We start from the raw sequence: 14,883 nt of genomic DNA on the forward strand, positions 1-14,883 counted from the left end.
CCTCTTTTCGTGGCTCTGGCAAGCTCTCACCTCCGCTATCTTTTCATTTCTGTTAACTATATATAAGCACTTGGCCTAAAGACTGACCTGAAGCTACTGACTGTCCATATGGGAGCCTGACACCTTCTCATTAATCATAGCCACGTGTTCCCCTCCAGAATTTTATTTTTATTGCCTGTTCCTGCTGGTCAGCCAGCGCGCTGAGGAGTCCTGCTGGCCATTTGCTATCCATTTGAACTTGCCCCGCTGCCTCGTGCAGTGCACAGAGATTTACTGGGCATTCCTGCAGAGTAGTGATTGATGATGTTATCATTTTTTTTCACAAAACTAGGTCCCCTGTTAATTGAAGCTGGCACCTATATGGAGAGGGCTGCTGTTCCTCTCCTGGGCACATAACCAGATTTACTTTGCATGAGATCCAGGGAGTAAGACGAAGGAGAAACAAATAGATACCCCTGGGTCTTGTCCCACTTTGTAGTCAAGTCATAACTGCGGTGTGCTTTTCGACCCAGAAATGGGGAAATACTCCTGTATGCACGCATGCAGCCATAGCCAAGTGACAGAGTTTTTATAAGCTCTGACAGAAAGGCAGAACCAAACATTATGAGATGAAAAATAGAGGGGGGGAGAAAAAAGGAAATCCTTGGGAAGGAAGGCCCTGCCAAGAGCTCTTTTCTCCAGCCAAATCAGATCACAAGTGCCAAATAGCTCTCCCCTAACATTCAAACCAGTGTTGAGAAAGCCGTGTCTGCTATTGAGAGTGACAGTTTCTCTTTGTGTCGACCCAAAATTAACATGTTTAATAGATCATGTGGAAACAGATCCTGAAGTGCAAGCTGGCATCTGATAATGCGAATAAATAACAATACTTTTTGAGGGATAGAGTTATTGTAGCTGTGTTGGGGTTTTTTTAAGGCGTAGGAAAGGCAAGTTTTGTAGGTAGGAATCTTGTTAAACCAACTAAGTAGTTGGAAAAAGTAATGCCTGAACACTCTTTTTTTCAACAGTACCAGTTGGTCTATTCAGAGATGTTATCTCCACTTACAAAACTGGCCTTGCTTAATATTGTTGAAAGAGATCAAAGGAAATTCTTCTAAAAAAAGTTTTCACATAATCCGAATTTAGCCTTTAAAGTCTATCATTATAGTATATCATTAAGGAAAAAAAGTTAGCAAGATTTACAAAAATGTCAGTATGATCAGAGTCCACAGTCATATTAGATGAGAATTGAGCATTTGTTCATTTATTTTATGAAGGAAGAGTAATAAAGCCTGATAGTTCAGGATATACACCAACTGCTGTCTGAAGTCTAAGGGAATTGCTGCTCTTGAGGAGATTATTCCACAAAACTAGGGGTTTTTTAATCTTCCATTGAAGTGTTTGAGAATGACTAAGATGGCAGTCAGGATACTGGATTGAATGGACCAACCTGCTGTGGCAATACCCATGGGTCCCTAACTAGGCGATTGTCTTTACTAACAGTCTCTGGAAGAAACCAAATGTTGCTCCTAACCAGACTCCCATTCACATGCAAAAAGAAATTCATTCTGACTCAGTGAAATTTTGAATTCAAATCAAGTAGCAAGTCAGGAGTTGACCCTGAAGTGCTCCTGCTCACACCTACGTTAATAATGTATGCTAACACCTGTGTTAATAATGTATGGGGGGGAGGTCTAGCCCTAAGCTAGAGTTCGTATTAGTACAAGCACTAAAATATAAGTCTAGTTTCACTGTGCTGGTAATTCAGTCATACGGCTAGAGAGTTTCTTACCATGTGGCTACTCCCACTGGAGCTAGCTTTATCTAACTGTTGCAGTGAAGGCCAACCATGATGTGACGTAACTTGGATAAAATACTTGGTAACTGAAGCCATTCTCCAGTGGGGGAAAAAACCCTACTCAGTCAGAAGAATGCTTTACTGTCACATACATGTGTATGACACATTTGTAGAATGCCCTCCACCCCCAGTCCAGCATCTTGAGGAATAAGTTAATATGCCAGATTTTATATATTTATTTTGGCTTCATCCAGTAGATATGAACTGTCCTAGCTGATGGCAGCTTTCACAGAAGCTTTTATGCTGAAAACATGGCATGTACATTAAGACTTCTGATACCAGATCAGCTGAATCACCAGCGACAGATTCTCATGATTAAGCAAGTTAGTGTTAGTTTCTCCTTGTCTGAACCACAAAAAGGCAAAGTATTTTCGGTGGAATCCCAGCAGCTTCCAGTGCTGAGTGCATCAGGTGGAAGAGAAAACAAAGCACTTTGCTCACTTGCCAATTTTAAATCAAAGGGCTCAAAGGACAGGCATCCACTGGTTTAGTATATATGTAAGTGTTCGGACAGGTCATTGCCGTGCCACCTGACTGCCCACGAGCAGTAAGTGTTTGGCATAGATGTCTGGTACTTTCAGAACAGAAGCACAAACTGTCTGCACCCTGGTTTCTGAGGGCAAAACCTGTATGTAGGTGTGGTGTTGAAAGGGATACAAGAAAGTACAAGAAAGATGTGGACTTACTGGAGTGAGGCCAGTGAAGAGCCATAATGATAAGGGTATCATAATGATAAGGGTATGACATATGAGGAGGGAGTGAAAGGGCTGGGACTGTTCAGCCTGGAGAAGAGAAGGCTGGCGGGGATCTTACCAATGTGTATAAATATCTGATGGGGGAGCCAGACTCCTTTCTGTGGTACCCAGTGACAGGAGCAGAGGCAATGGGCACAAACTGAAACACGGGAAGTTGCCTCTGAACATCAGGAAACACTTTTTTACTGGGAAGGTGACCAAGCACTGAATAGATTGCCTGGAGAAGTTGTGGAATCTCCATCCTTGGAGATGTGTCAAAAACTGCTGGATGTGGTCTGGGCAACCTGTGCTAGCTGGTTGTGCTTTGGACATGGGGCTGGACTAGGCAATCTCCATAGGTGTCTTCCAACCTCATCCATGCTGGGACTGTGTATCAGTGAGGGCTGTGGAAACAAAAAGGCAACCTGCCAGCCAGGAAGGCTTGTTGCCAGCATGGCATTTCCCTGTTTGCAATGATTTCTCTAAGGCCTGTGGAATCCTACGCTTCCTTTCCAGGTTTTTGCATCCTTGCAAATATGTACCTCCCTACTTTTCCTATCGTTTCAGCTCCTTCCTTTGCACTGCATCACATACAAACTTGTCTTCAGCACCAGAGGACAATGCTATGGCCTCAGTCTGTATTTCTAAGGCAGTTTTGTGAGAGGTCATGCGCTCATCTTCGCTAACAATGCTGGCCTCAATGCCATTTCCCCCATTGCTCCTGCAATTACCTTTGGGACATTTTCTGTGGCTTCTTTTACCTATGATACGTCTGTCTAGTTCTGGTCCATCTACATGTTTATTTAATCTTCCCTAATGCAAAAGAAGCTATTTACCAGGTATCAATAAAAAATTAAAAAATCTAGATATCATCTGTGGCAGCTTTCTGAGAACACTTCACTGACGTTGCATTTATCTGCGTAGGGATTCTTTTTATCCAGGTTTTGTACAATTGCAGAATGGATGCTTAGTCCCTAGTAAGTAAAAATATAACAACTGAATGAATAATAAAAATCCCCCAGCATATCCTGGGGGATACGATCCAGCTTATCCCTTAGAACTGGATCCACTTTCTACCTGCAACGCACAGCTGTGGAAGCTGGGGAGATCCGTGGAGCCCCTCTGCGGTGTCCTGTCCTGGTACAAATCAGGGGACCTCGCTGGGGCAAGCAACTTCAGCCACCGGCCGGCTAGTTCAACCCTTTACACACCAGCGACCGGGAGGCAACGAGGAGGCAGGTCCTGGAGCCCCACGCTCCGAGGGAGGCAGCGAGCGAGGACAGGCAGGCGGACCCATGTCCCTGGAGGCTCACGTCGGAGGGCAAGCCCGGAGGTTTTTATTTTTATCCCCTAGACAACTCATCTGCGAAACGGCTTCAGAGCAGCTGTAGCTCAGTTTGAACCTTCCTGCGGACAGCGCTAGTTCCCTATTCCCCCTCGAATAAACACAGCCCCGCGCTGCAGACCCGCTCCCCGACCGGCTGGCAGCCCCCTCTGCTCTCGGGGGTGACCGCAGCAGGTCCTCTGTCACCAGCAAACCAAGTGCTCGCCCAACTCCGGAAACCTCCCTCGGCTCGCCACGACAGATGAGGCAGGGTATTCCCATGGCGCCGCGCAAACTTCATCTGGATTTTTGTTTTGAGCTCTTCAGCTTGGCAGCGCTGCTTGCTCTTCCCCTCGTCGATACTCGGAGAAACCGTGCGGACGGCCAGCGTGTGAAAGCAGAAACTTGTGACTGCTTCGAAAATAAGAATTGGGGTGAGACAGCAAAAAGTCAGCTGCACCGAATTTACCCGAGAAAATATGTTTTTGTAGAAGCGTGAGCGGAGGGCTGAAGAAGCAGGCGAGGGCTGAGCAGCCGGAGCGGAGGCAGCTGCTCGGCTTGGCGGAGGCATCCTCCGACAGAAGGAAGACACTCCTCGACCCCCAGAGAGGCCCTCTTCTCCCCGTCCCGCAGCCGTTTCCTTCAGGCTCAGGTCTCGGGCCCCCACTTTTGAAGAAGTGGTTGCACTGCGGGCAGTGACGTGCGCTCTTAAGGCAACCACCTGCACGGCTGGGTTTCACTCGCTGGGGCCAGGGGACTGCAGGGCATCACCAGCCATGGCAGCGGGACGGCTCCGCGGCCGCCCCGCGGGGAGCCGGGTTCAGCTCGCCGGTAAGGTCTCCTCACGCCGCCCCTCGGACCCCGTCCTCTCCCTTTCCCCGTCTCGCTGCATCCCTTCGCGTCTTCCCTTCCTTTCTCCTTTGTCTTCTTAAGCATTCGTTTTCTCCCGCATCTTTTATTTTCTGTCCCACCTTTCTCCTCTCTTCTGGGGATGCTCTTCTCCCCCCCGTCACCCTCGTTGTTCCCAGCCCAGCCTGGGTCTTGCTCTCACTGCACCTGATACGTTTCATGCTCAAGGCAAAAAGTATTTAAATGTACTGATTTTTTTTGTTTTCTTTTTCCTGATGTAAATGTGTTTCCTGGTGTTAATGCTAGCTTGACCTGATCACTTTAAACAATCTATCTGCAATTTCCCAGCTAAATAATCTGTGAATCAGATATCTTGGTAGAGTGAAGTATAATGACGCATCTGTATCTTACTAGGTTTTGTTGTTGTCGTTCAATGATCTAAATAGAAGAAGGCATGATACTAATATCTAGAAAGTGCCTTTGTTTTGTTAGAGAGGAGAGTTTTGGATTTTAAAGCGTGATTTCCTCTATTGAAAATCATCCCAACATTTAATCTTAAGAGAAAAGGAAACAACATTTGCTCCCAACTCAAATGCCTGAAACTATTTTTCTCTAGCTCTAAAATAAATGGCTTGCTCCTATCATACATGATCTTGCTGATTCAAAATCCAGGACCGAAACAAAAAGAGAGTGTGGTTTTTTCTGATTGACGCAGTTCTGATGCATGCCTGGGAAAGTTATTTAACAATATGCAGTCCATTTTCAGCTCTGTATACAGGGATAATAATATTTACTTCAAAGAGCAATTGTTAGACATTATTCATTCATGGTTGAAAGTCTACGCGAACTATTTGAAGAGAAGGTGGAGTGAAAATGAAAATGAGTATTTTATGATCTCCTGCTTTGCATGACTGCTGATACTACTACTAAGCAAACCCTGTCAAAGAGGGATTTCTGTGTTTAACTGAGCTTCGCTAGTCTTGCAGGCTGCATTACAAAATAAATAAAAATGATTAGCATCTGGGATGTGATGGTGCCCAAAGGCCGCTGCAAGGGATAGACTTCAGTGCAGCTAAGAGAGTTCTGCAGAGAGAGAGCAAAAGGTATGAGAGCCCGAAGGTGTGATTGTCCTCCAGGAGGACTGGTGTTCTTTCTGTTGAGATATTATTTAGTCAGGGCAAGGTATATAGGGAGGCAGTGTTCCTTCTTGTAAGGCTACCTGTTATAGCGAAAAAAGTCAAATGCTTTTGGACATACAAACCAGCTAGGATTTGAAGGATCAGAGGCATAGCTGACAGCAGAAATCCTGAGAACTGCTAGCGCCATAAATCTCTCTCTAGCAGACCATGCTTTAAGAGCAATTTTGATGTAACAAATATTAAGTATTTAATGAATTGTATATAATTTCTTAAAAATGCGTGTGTTCCCTTTAAGAATCTATCTGTTGTCTAGAGATAAGACGTAGTAATAAATTGTGCAGACGACAGACGGTATCCATGTGATGAACCAGAATCATCAGGAACTGCAACACTTAACCAGCAAGGAAAATCTTAACTGTAATAACACCTAGAGGAGAATCTCCACAACATCTGTAGACTGAAGGCACCAGGTCTGTCTTTAAATTATAGGCTCAGAACTGCAAAAGTTGCAGGAAAGAAAAAGCATCTTGCCCGTGTTATTTGCTGGAAATAAATGTTCCCCAGCAGCAAGGAATGTAATCCCAAGAGCTTTAGAAAACATTACATAAAATACAATACAATATATATGTAAATACAGCTATATATATTAAAAGCACTATTCCAGTTCCTCATCTTCTTAACTTTGTCTGGTCATCCCAAGCAAGATCTTGTGGTTAAAGAGAATATTATCTAGCGTACAATTCGCCTTGCATTAGTGGATGAGGTGGGAGGATGGATGGGGCCTGGGAACTGAGGCGCTATCATAGAATCATAGAATCACAGAATGGTTTGGGTTGGAGGGGACCTTAAAGACCGTCTAGTCCAACCTCCCTGCCATGGGCAAGGACACCTTCCACTAGACCGGGTTGCTCAAAGCCCCATCCAACCTGGCCTTGAACACTGCCAGGGATGGGACATCCACAGCCTCTCTGGGCAACCTGTTCCAGTGCCTCACCACCCTCACAGTGAACAATTTCTTCCTTACATCTAATCTAAATCTACCCTCTTTCAGTTTCAAGCCAGTACCCCTTGTCCTATCACTACCTGCCCTTGTATGTAGTGGTTTGGGGTTTTACAAATTGGAGAATTTTGTGATGGAGAGAGACTTTCAGTGATCTTTCTCATCAGGGGAAGTTTTCCATTAACAACTGCTCCTGCTCCCTTTGTTTATGTTGCACCCTCTCTTAGTAAGAGCTGTTCATGGCATTACCCACAGTTTCAGGGCACCTGAGAGAAATAAAACTGTGAGATGCTGACTGAGATCTCTCTGTGGCTGGCAAATGAGAGGAAATTTTATATGAGCAAGGACTGCAAACTCAGGCCCTAATGAGCTCTGGATTAGATTATGGTGTGTCCGGTTGCACAAAAACTGTAGGACAATACAGTTGAAAAACCCCTCACAGAAAACACAGGTGTCCATTACATTCCTGTGGCAGAGACCCAGGAAAATAGGAGATGGGCCAGCACATTTCTGCTTTTTAAGGAGAACCCCAGAAATGCTTGGGACCCAACCGCCTGCAGGATCTGTCCATCTCCCAGCAATACACCAATTTCTCTCTGACAGACATTCCAGAGCAAGTTCAGGCGCCGAGCCCTGCTAGTGGAAGGAAAGTTAAATCGATGAGCACCCCAAGGGGAATCAAGTTTGATCCTGACTACCGTCTCTTTCCCAAAACATGCAAAAGCCTGGGTGCAAGCCGGCTGTGAATGCTAGATAAGGCCAGTACGTGGTCTGCTTACTCAGGGAAACAGTCGTGCCCAGCAGAACATATTTTCCTGGTCATCCATCACCATGTATTTCATGGATCAGAAGATAAGGTATCGCTTCTGAAGTGAAGATTCCTGAAGGTGGAAGGATTGTGCAGGGAAAGAGTTATTTTCCAATGGAAGTAAATGCAACTTAAAACTATGGGTGTTTTATTTCTTTTGGGGTTTGTCCCCATTTGCTTTCCCCCCGCTTTTCTCTAGAAGATTCCTCAGGTTACCCGTATTTCAAGCAACCGAGAAGCTGGAAGATGCCCCGAGCGCAGCCCGACTGCCAGGGCCACCCCATCTCTGCCCAGCAGCGCGTGGGTGCGTGCTGCAGGGAGTGCTCAGCGGCGGAAGGTTTGTGCCGCTGCACTGCGGGCATCCTGTCTTTCTGCAGCATCCCCTTTGAGAGCCCTTCCTATAATGACCCCAAAATAATATAGCGTAGAGCGCCTCTTGTTCACGGGTGTCAGAAAATGTGTCTTTCAAAAGACCTGAAACTTCATGGCATAAACTCACCCAGGTTTAAGATTCTGCACTGTTAGCTGAGAAGCTGGTTTGGGTCATTGGGTTGAATTAGGTTTTCTGAAAATCTTCATGGGAATGTTCACTGCAAAAGGCAGGGATGAAGAAGTCCAGCAAACAGCAGTGGAAATAAAATTGGAGAGTAAAACATTTACGAACTAAAAATGTGGAAGGGCAGGAGTGGATGACTGATGAAGGCAGAAAGCAATTTCAGTTTTTTACAGTAACACTAGAAAAGGACCAGGACTGTTTAATCCTGGTGATCACACACTTTTAAAAGGAAAATACAGACCAAAAAATCAGTCCAGAGCCCACAAACAGCAGCGTTTCTCAAATGGGCAGGAAGACCTTATTTCCCATATGGCTTAACCCTATCGATGTTAATGGAAATATGTTTAAGAAGATGCTATAGGACTCTAAACTGAACTACGATGCAAAATGCTTCCTTAAGGAATCTGTAAGCCTTCGAACACAGATAATACCCTGAAAATTCCTGGTGTGTTTGAAGGATAGACTCCTCTATATTTAATGAGAAATAAGATGATGACAAAGCTAGACAGATAGCTGGATAAATATTGTGTGCCTGTTTCCCATCCAAAGGAAGGAACGGCTCCCTAATTTTTCTAAGATGTTTCCTTAAAAACTGCTGGAAATACTGAACCGGGTAAACAGAAAAGCTAGCTTATCACCTGGATATTTAGCTCTGTTACTGTTGTAAAAGTAGACATTATTTACTCCCTTCTTTGTAGTCTAGGCTTAATTGTGTAGATAAGATTTCTAATGGGTGAGATACAAGGGCTGGTTTGAAAAGTGTTTTATTGTTACAACATGCTCTTTGAGGAGTACGTTGGATTTTACATTTGTACAACTGCTTGGGAATTGCAATTGTTTTTTAACCCTAACCTCATAATGATACAAGTGAGAACAACTAGTATTTCTTTTTTATTCATTTTTATGAAATTTGGTGCCAAATACCAACTACCATTTTTATCAAAGACCTTGGATTCCTTTTTATCTTTTCATATTTTGTAGCAAAACCATTCTCTCCCACTCTCCCTCTTTCTGTCCATCCTTCCCCCAAACACAATTCAGGCCTTCTGTGTTCTCTCCTCCCCTTTCCCAGCAAAGGAAGGACAATATACTATAGTTAGTTGTGGAAACTGTTGTTTTCATTTAAAAGGGAAGTTTTACAATACTAGGATGACAAGTAGTATCATTTCGTTATCTGCCATCTTCTGTTTTCATTTCTCTTTCGAGCAGATCCTTTTCTCCTTGTTGATGAGGTGCCAGGAATCTCATACCTTTCCCTTTAGGTACTTAAATAAAGTAGCCCTTGCTTGCAAGAAGTTAGTAATTCCACTAATGTCAGTAGAAGTGCTAGAGTGTGTCAGGAAATGAGACTGGACTACTTAAACACAAAGCAGTTTAAAAAAAAAAAAAAAAAGGAGTTAAAGCAAACTTATTTAAGTCATTAGATGAGACGTATCTGTTTGCTTTGCTTCAGGGTTGTCTATCCAGCTTTTTAATGGCACACACATGCAATTCCCATCAGCAAACATCCTCTAGAGAAAAGTCAAGAACAAGGACAGCCCAATGCCACTTTCCGATTCGTGGGGGACCTCTGTGGTGGCATCGCACCAGCGCTTCTTTGCTCACAGGATTGTCCCTTTGTTCACGGAATCACAGAAAGCTTGAGGTGGGAAGGGACCTCTGGAGGTCAACTGGTCCAACCTCCCTGCCCGAGCAGGGCCACCTAGAGCCAGCTGCTGAGGACCCTGGCCAAGTAGCTTTGGAATATCTCTGAGGGTAGAGACCACCACCTCTCTGGGCAACCTGTGCCACTGCTCGGTCACCCATATGGTGAAAAAGTTTGTGCACATTGCCTCTGGTCCCGTCATTGGGCACCATTGGAAAGAGCCTGGCTCCGTCCTCCCTCCAGGTATTTGTACACATTGATGAGATCTCCCTGAGCCTTCTCTTCTCCAGGCTGAACAGGCCCAGCTCTCTCAGCCTTTCCTCATAGGAGAGATGCTCCAGTCCCTTCATCATCTTTATGGCCCTTTGCTGGACTTTCTCCAGTACGTCCACATCTCTCTTACAGTGAGGAGCCCACAACTGGACACAGGACTCCAGACGTGTCCTCGCCAGTGCTGAGTGGAGGGGAAGGACCTCTACCTGCTGGCAAAACACATCCTAATGTGGCCCAGGACAGCATCGTTCACCATAGTTAGTGGGGTGGCAAGGTTTGGGTGATGTGGGAGCCAAGAAGAAGCTCCCTTGAGAGGACGGAAGATGTGGGCAAGAAGCAGAAGAAGAACCAGCCACAATGTAGGCTCTTCCTCAGAAAGGGAGGTTGCCATGGTAGCTGAGGTTCGCTGCCTTTTCAGCCACTTTTCAGCCACTTCCCAAAAAGGGGTGTCCTCAGCAGTCCCAGTTATTCTTTGTAAACTGGATCACAAGTGGCTGGAATGGCCCAAACTGTGGGTAGAGCAGCAGGGATTTCGGTGAGCTCCCTGTGAGCGCCAGCCCGAGCAGAGATCACACCATGGGATCACAGTCCAGGGGACCTGTGGAAGGGCTGTCATTCATTCAGCTAGTCCCATGCAAAGCAGACAAAATGAATAATAACAAGCAAAATAACAGTTCAGCTGTTTGAGCAGTGCCTTTATCTCAGACTCACAGGGAAGGTAGATGGAGTTATCTTAGTGAAATGAAAGGCAAATAAGGGCTTGCATACAAAATGCAGTCCTTCCTCACCCAAGCCCAGGTAAACAAAAACCAGAAGAGGCAGGACAGAGAGATAAAACGGAGTTAAATGCCTTGCTCAATTCAGCCTTCAGCATTTGCTTCGTGCTAAGGAGATAATTTTTTTTTTTTTTGATTAAAACCATGAGTTACTGACACAGACTGAGAACTCAAAAAGGTGATTTCAAAGCAAACCTATAAATTAAGGAGCAACGCGGTACTAGGGCCAGATCATATTTAGCAAAGAAGCCTGCAGCAGCTGCAGGGGTTGGGCTGCTCGTAAACACAATCCCTCACCAACAGCAACTCGTAGCCGAAGGAACTGCAAGTCTCATGTACTCAGGTATATGATTAGGAAGTCTGAAAAATGATAGAAATAGATAAATAAATCGAACTGGATTGTTATTCATCCTGGCTTAAATGAATGCTGAAATCACAATATGAATCATAGAGCACGATTTGGCTATCAGTCTGCAATAAAGTCGATGGCACAAGTAGTCAATAAGTTGGATATGTAATAGTATCGTGAAGAATGTGCCTGCAGGTCATGTCATCGTTAGCTTATTTTTACTACATAAGGCACTGAAGCAAACATATCTGTAAGTAATCAGTAAAAAAGCAGGAGTAGCTCTGCTGATCCCCAGCTACCTGTTCTGTTGGAGAAGTTTTTGTTTAGGTCTCTGACAGAGGAGTGTAAAATACATGCCCAGTGTGATTCCTGATTTTAAAGATTCAGCCATCTCATTTATTCTGTCTTAAAATCTCTATGTAATTTATAAGCTGACTGCAATGAGCCGTAGGCAGAGCTGCTGACTGTTCTCCTCTAAGAAGAAAGGTACCGGCATCGAAAGGCATAATTTTATCGAAAAGATGAAGTTTGCTAAAATCTGTACCAAAAATGTGTTAGGACATAACCAGAGAGAGAACAATTTCTTGGAAATTATGGCCAAGTCATTAGATATACAAAAAAATGCGAAAGAGTGAATTCCTTGCAGCTGTTTTCATCTGGGACCTGAAAATGGAGGTTGAGGAAAAGATGAGGACAATGAAAAATATAGAAAATTAGTTTGCGGACAGTCTTCCCTGCTGCACATGGCAGACTATGTTGGAGTAGGCAGGTCTTGGCAGTGATGTTCCTGAGGCAGATTGAGCAAACTTCTTCTTTCTTTCTCATACGTTGAAAGGAGACCTTTTAGATTCAGGCATAGATTAAATTGGGAAGGACTGGGGAAGTGAACGCCCGAGGCAGAGGCCGTGTAGTTTTACTACGGAAGCTGACATAAAGTGAATAAGTTATCAACCAGCAGAACCCTTCGCTGGCACTTGCAGTGGATGAATTAGAAATGGTTATTTGCTGTGACACCAAGTTCTGGATGAATAGCTCTTCAGAAGAAACGCTTTTGAGACCACTATAATAAATAGGGACACAACCCATTTGAAGATGTTCTACTGAGTAGGAAGTTTTTACTGTATATACATGAGCTGTTCTTGTGCAAAAAATGCCTTTTTTGAATTTTTTTTTTCAAAATGACAGAATTGAGTTAGAATCCTATCTGAGCCATGCAAGGATGGCCATGTGATCTTCCCAGAAAGGGTCAGTATTTTTTAAGCTTCCTGTCTTTTTTAATAGAAAATCAGAAAAAGTTTGCTGGAGACCCTGCAGAAGAAAAGAAGAAGAAAAAAAAAATCAGTCATCCATCAGCAATGATTTAATTAATATATGAAAGAATTTACAAGGAATCTTTCTTTCACGTTTCCTTTCCTAAGAAGAAACAAATGCAGGGGCAGCTCCTTCGCAAGCAAACAGGAGACAAACTGGTCGAGTTAGTTACTGGTGGGGGAACTACCCCTGCACTTCAAAGGGCTGAGTGTGTGTGTGTGTGTGCACACGTGTCTGTGTGCGTGTGTCTGTGTCTGCGTGTGTGTGTGCACACGTGTCTGTGTGCGTGTGTCTGTGTCTGTGTGTGTGTGTGCACACGTGTCTGTGTGCGTGTGTCTGTGTCTGCGTGTGTGTGTGTGTGTGTGTGTGTCTGTGCGTGTGTGTGTGTGTGTGTGTCAGTGTGCACGCGTCTGTGCGTCTCTGTCAGTGCGTGTCTCTCTGTGTGCGTGTCTGTGTGTGTGTCAGTGTCTGTATGTGTCTGTGTGTCAGTGTGTGGGGGGCTGTCAGTGTGTGTGTGCACGCACACATGTGTCTGTGTGTGCGTGTCTGTGTGCGTGTCTGTGTGTCAGTGTGTGTCTGCGTGTCTGTGTGTGTCTGTGCGTCAGCATGTGTGTGTGCGTGTCTGTGCGTCAGCGTGTGTGTGCATGTCTGTCTGCGTGTGTGTGCGTGTCTGTCCGTGTCTGTGTGTCAGCGTGTGTGTGCATGTCTGTCTGCGTGTGTGTGCGTGTCTGTCCGTGTCTGTGTGTCAGCGTGTGTGTGCATGTCTGTCTGCGTGTGTGTGCGTGTCTGTGTGTGTGTCTGTGCGTGTCTGTGTGTCAGCGTGTGTGTGCGTGTCTGTGTGTGCGTGTCTGTGTGTGTCTGTCTGTGTCTGCATGTCTGTGCGTGTCTGTGTGTGTCTGTGCATGTGCGTGTGTGTCTGTGTGTGTGTGTGTCTGTGTGTGTCTGTGCGTGTGTGCGTGTCTGTGCGTGTGTGTGTGCGCGTGTCTGTGTCTGTGCGTGTCTGTGTGTGTCTGTGCGTGTCTGTGTGGCAGTGTGTGTGTGCGTGTCTGTGTGTGCGTGTCTGTGTGTGTGTGTCTGTGCGTGTCTGTGTGTGCGTGTGTGTGCGTGTCTGTGTGTGTCTGTCTGTGTCTGCATGTCTGTGCGTGTCTGTGTGTGTCTGTGCGTGTGTGTGTGTGTGTCTGTGTGTGTGTGCGTGTCTGTGTGTGTCTGTGCGTGTCTGTGCGTGTCTGTGCGTGTGTGTGTGTGTGTCTGTGTGTGTCTGTGCGTGTCTGTGCGTGTCTGTGCGTGTGTGTGTGTGTCTGTGTCTGTGCGTGTCTGTGCGTGTGTGCGTGTCTGTGCGTGTGTGTGTGTGCGTGTCCGTGTCTGTGTGTGTCTGTGCGTGTGTGCGTGTCTGTGCGTGTGTGTGTGTGCGTGTCCGTGTCTGTGTGTGTCTGTGCGTGTCTCTGCGTGTCAGCGTGTGTGCGCGCGCGCGCGTCCCCGCGTGTCTCTGCGCGCGCGCGCGCAGGCGGCGCGGGGCGGCAGCGCCCCCTGGCGGCCGCCCCCCCTCCTCCCTCTCCCTCTCCCGCCGCCGCCGCCCGCCGCGCCGTGAGGCCGCTCCCTCGGGCAGAAGCGCCCGGGCAGAAACAGCGTGTGGTGTCACGGCCCGAACGGCTCTCGGCTGGCAGACGTGGCGGGGGGGAGCAGATCCAGGCGGAAAAATAATTCCGAGCAAGTCCCCGGGAGGGTCGGCGGCGACGGCAAGCAGGAGCGGCAGGTGACGGTAGCCTTCCAGGACGCTGTGTAATATCACTGTTGTTTCTCGTTATTAGTTTTTGAGTCGGTACACGGAGCCTAATTAAGCAGTTTCCGAAACAGCACGGCCTGCCCTGTTCCCCTCTTCTCGCTGCTTTCCTGCTGGGAAGCCCAAGTCTAGAGATTCTTGGTTCCCTTCCACTAAACCCTCCTCAAGAGCTACCGCGCTCTGCAGGCTTGTTCTTCCATCTCAAATCTCAGTCGTGCCTGAACACGACTGTGAATAACTAAATCACGTCACGTGATGTTTCTTGTAATTAACCGCTAAGACCAGATAAACGACTGGTCCTGACCTAGACGTACCCCATCCAGCGTTAGAACAACTAGTCACGATTGGCGCGAGCTGCAACAGAGGCAGCTCGTCCCCCGCCTCGCTTGTTAAACCTTGTTCTAACACGGTTATTATTCCGCAACACAGAGCGACACCTCTGGCCCCATCATCATGTGAGAATGAACTCGCAGGTTGCATTTTTTTTGGAAGCTGGGAGGTA

At 46.2% G+C, this 14,883-nt stretch overlaps 1 protein-coding gene across 1 annotated transcript in view; it reads left to right on the top strand.

The window, feature by feature from the left end:
- The first annotated feature begins 4,671 nt into the window (after nt 1-4,671).
- Nucleotides 4,672-14,883, top strand: part of FLT3 (fms related receptor tyrosine kinase 3) — a 47,517-nt gene continuing 37,305 nt past the window's right edge. Inside the window, exon 1 of the mRNA XM_030043262.2 lies at nt 4,672-4,726. Coding sequence (XP_029899122.1) covers nt 4,672-4,726 — 55 coding nt within the window. The remainder of the gene's footprint in view (nt 4,727-14,883) is intronic.

This window comes from Aquila chrysaetos, chromosome 19 (genome assembly GCF_900496995.4).
Source record: "Aquila chrysaetos chrysaetos chromosome 19, bAquChr1.4, whole genome shotgun sequence".
Classification (NCBI taxonomy): Eukaryota; Metazoa; Chordata; class Aves; order Accipitriformes; family Accipitridae; genus Aquila; species Aquila chrysaetos.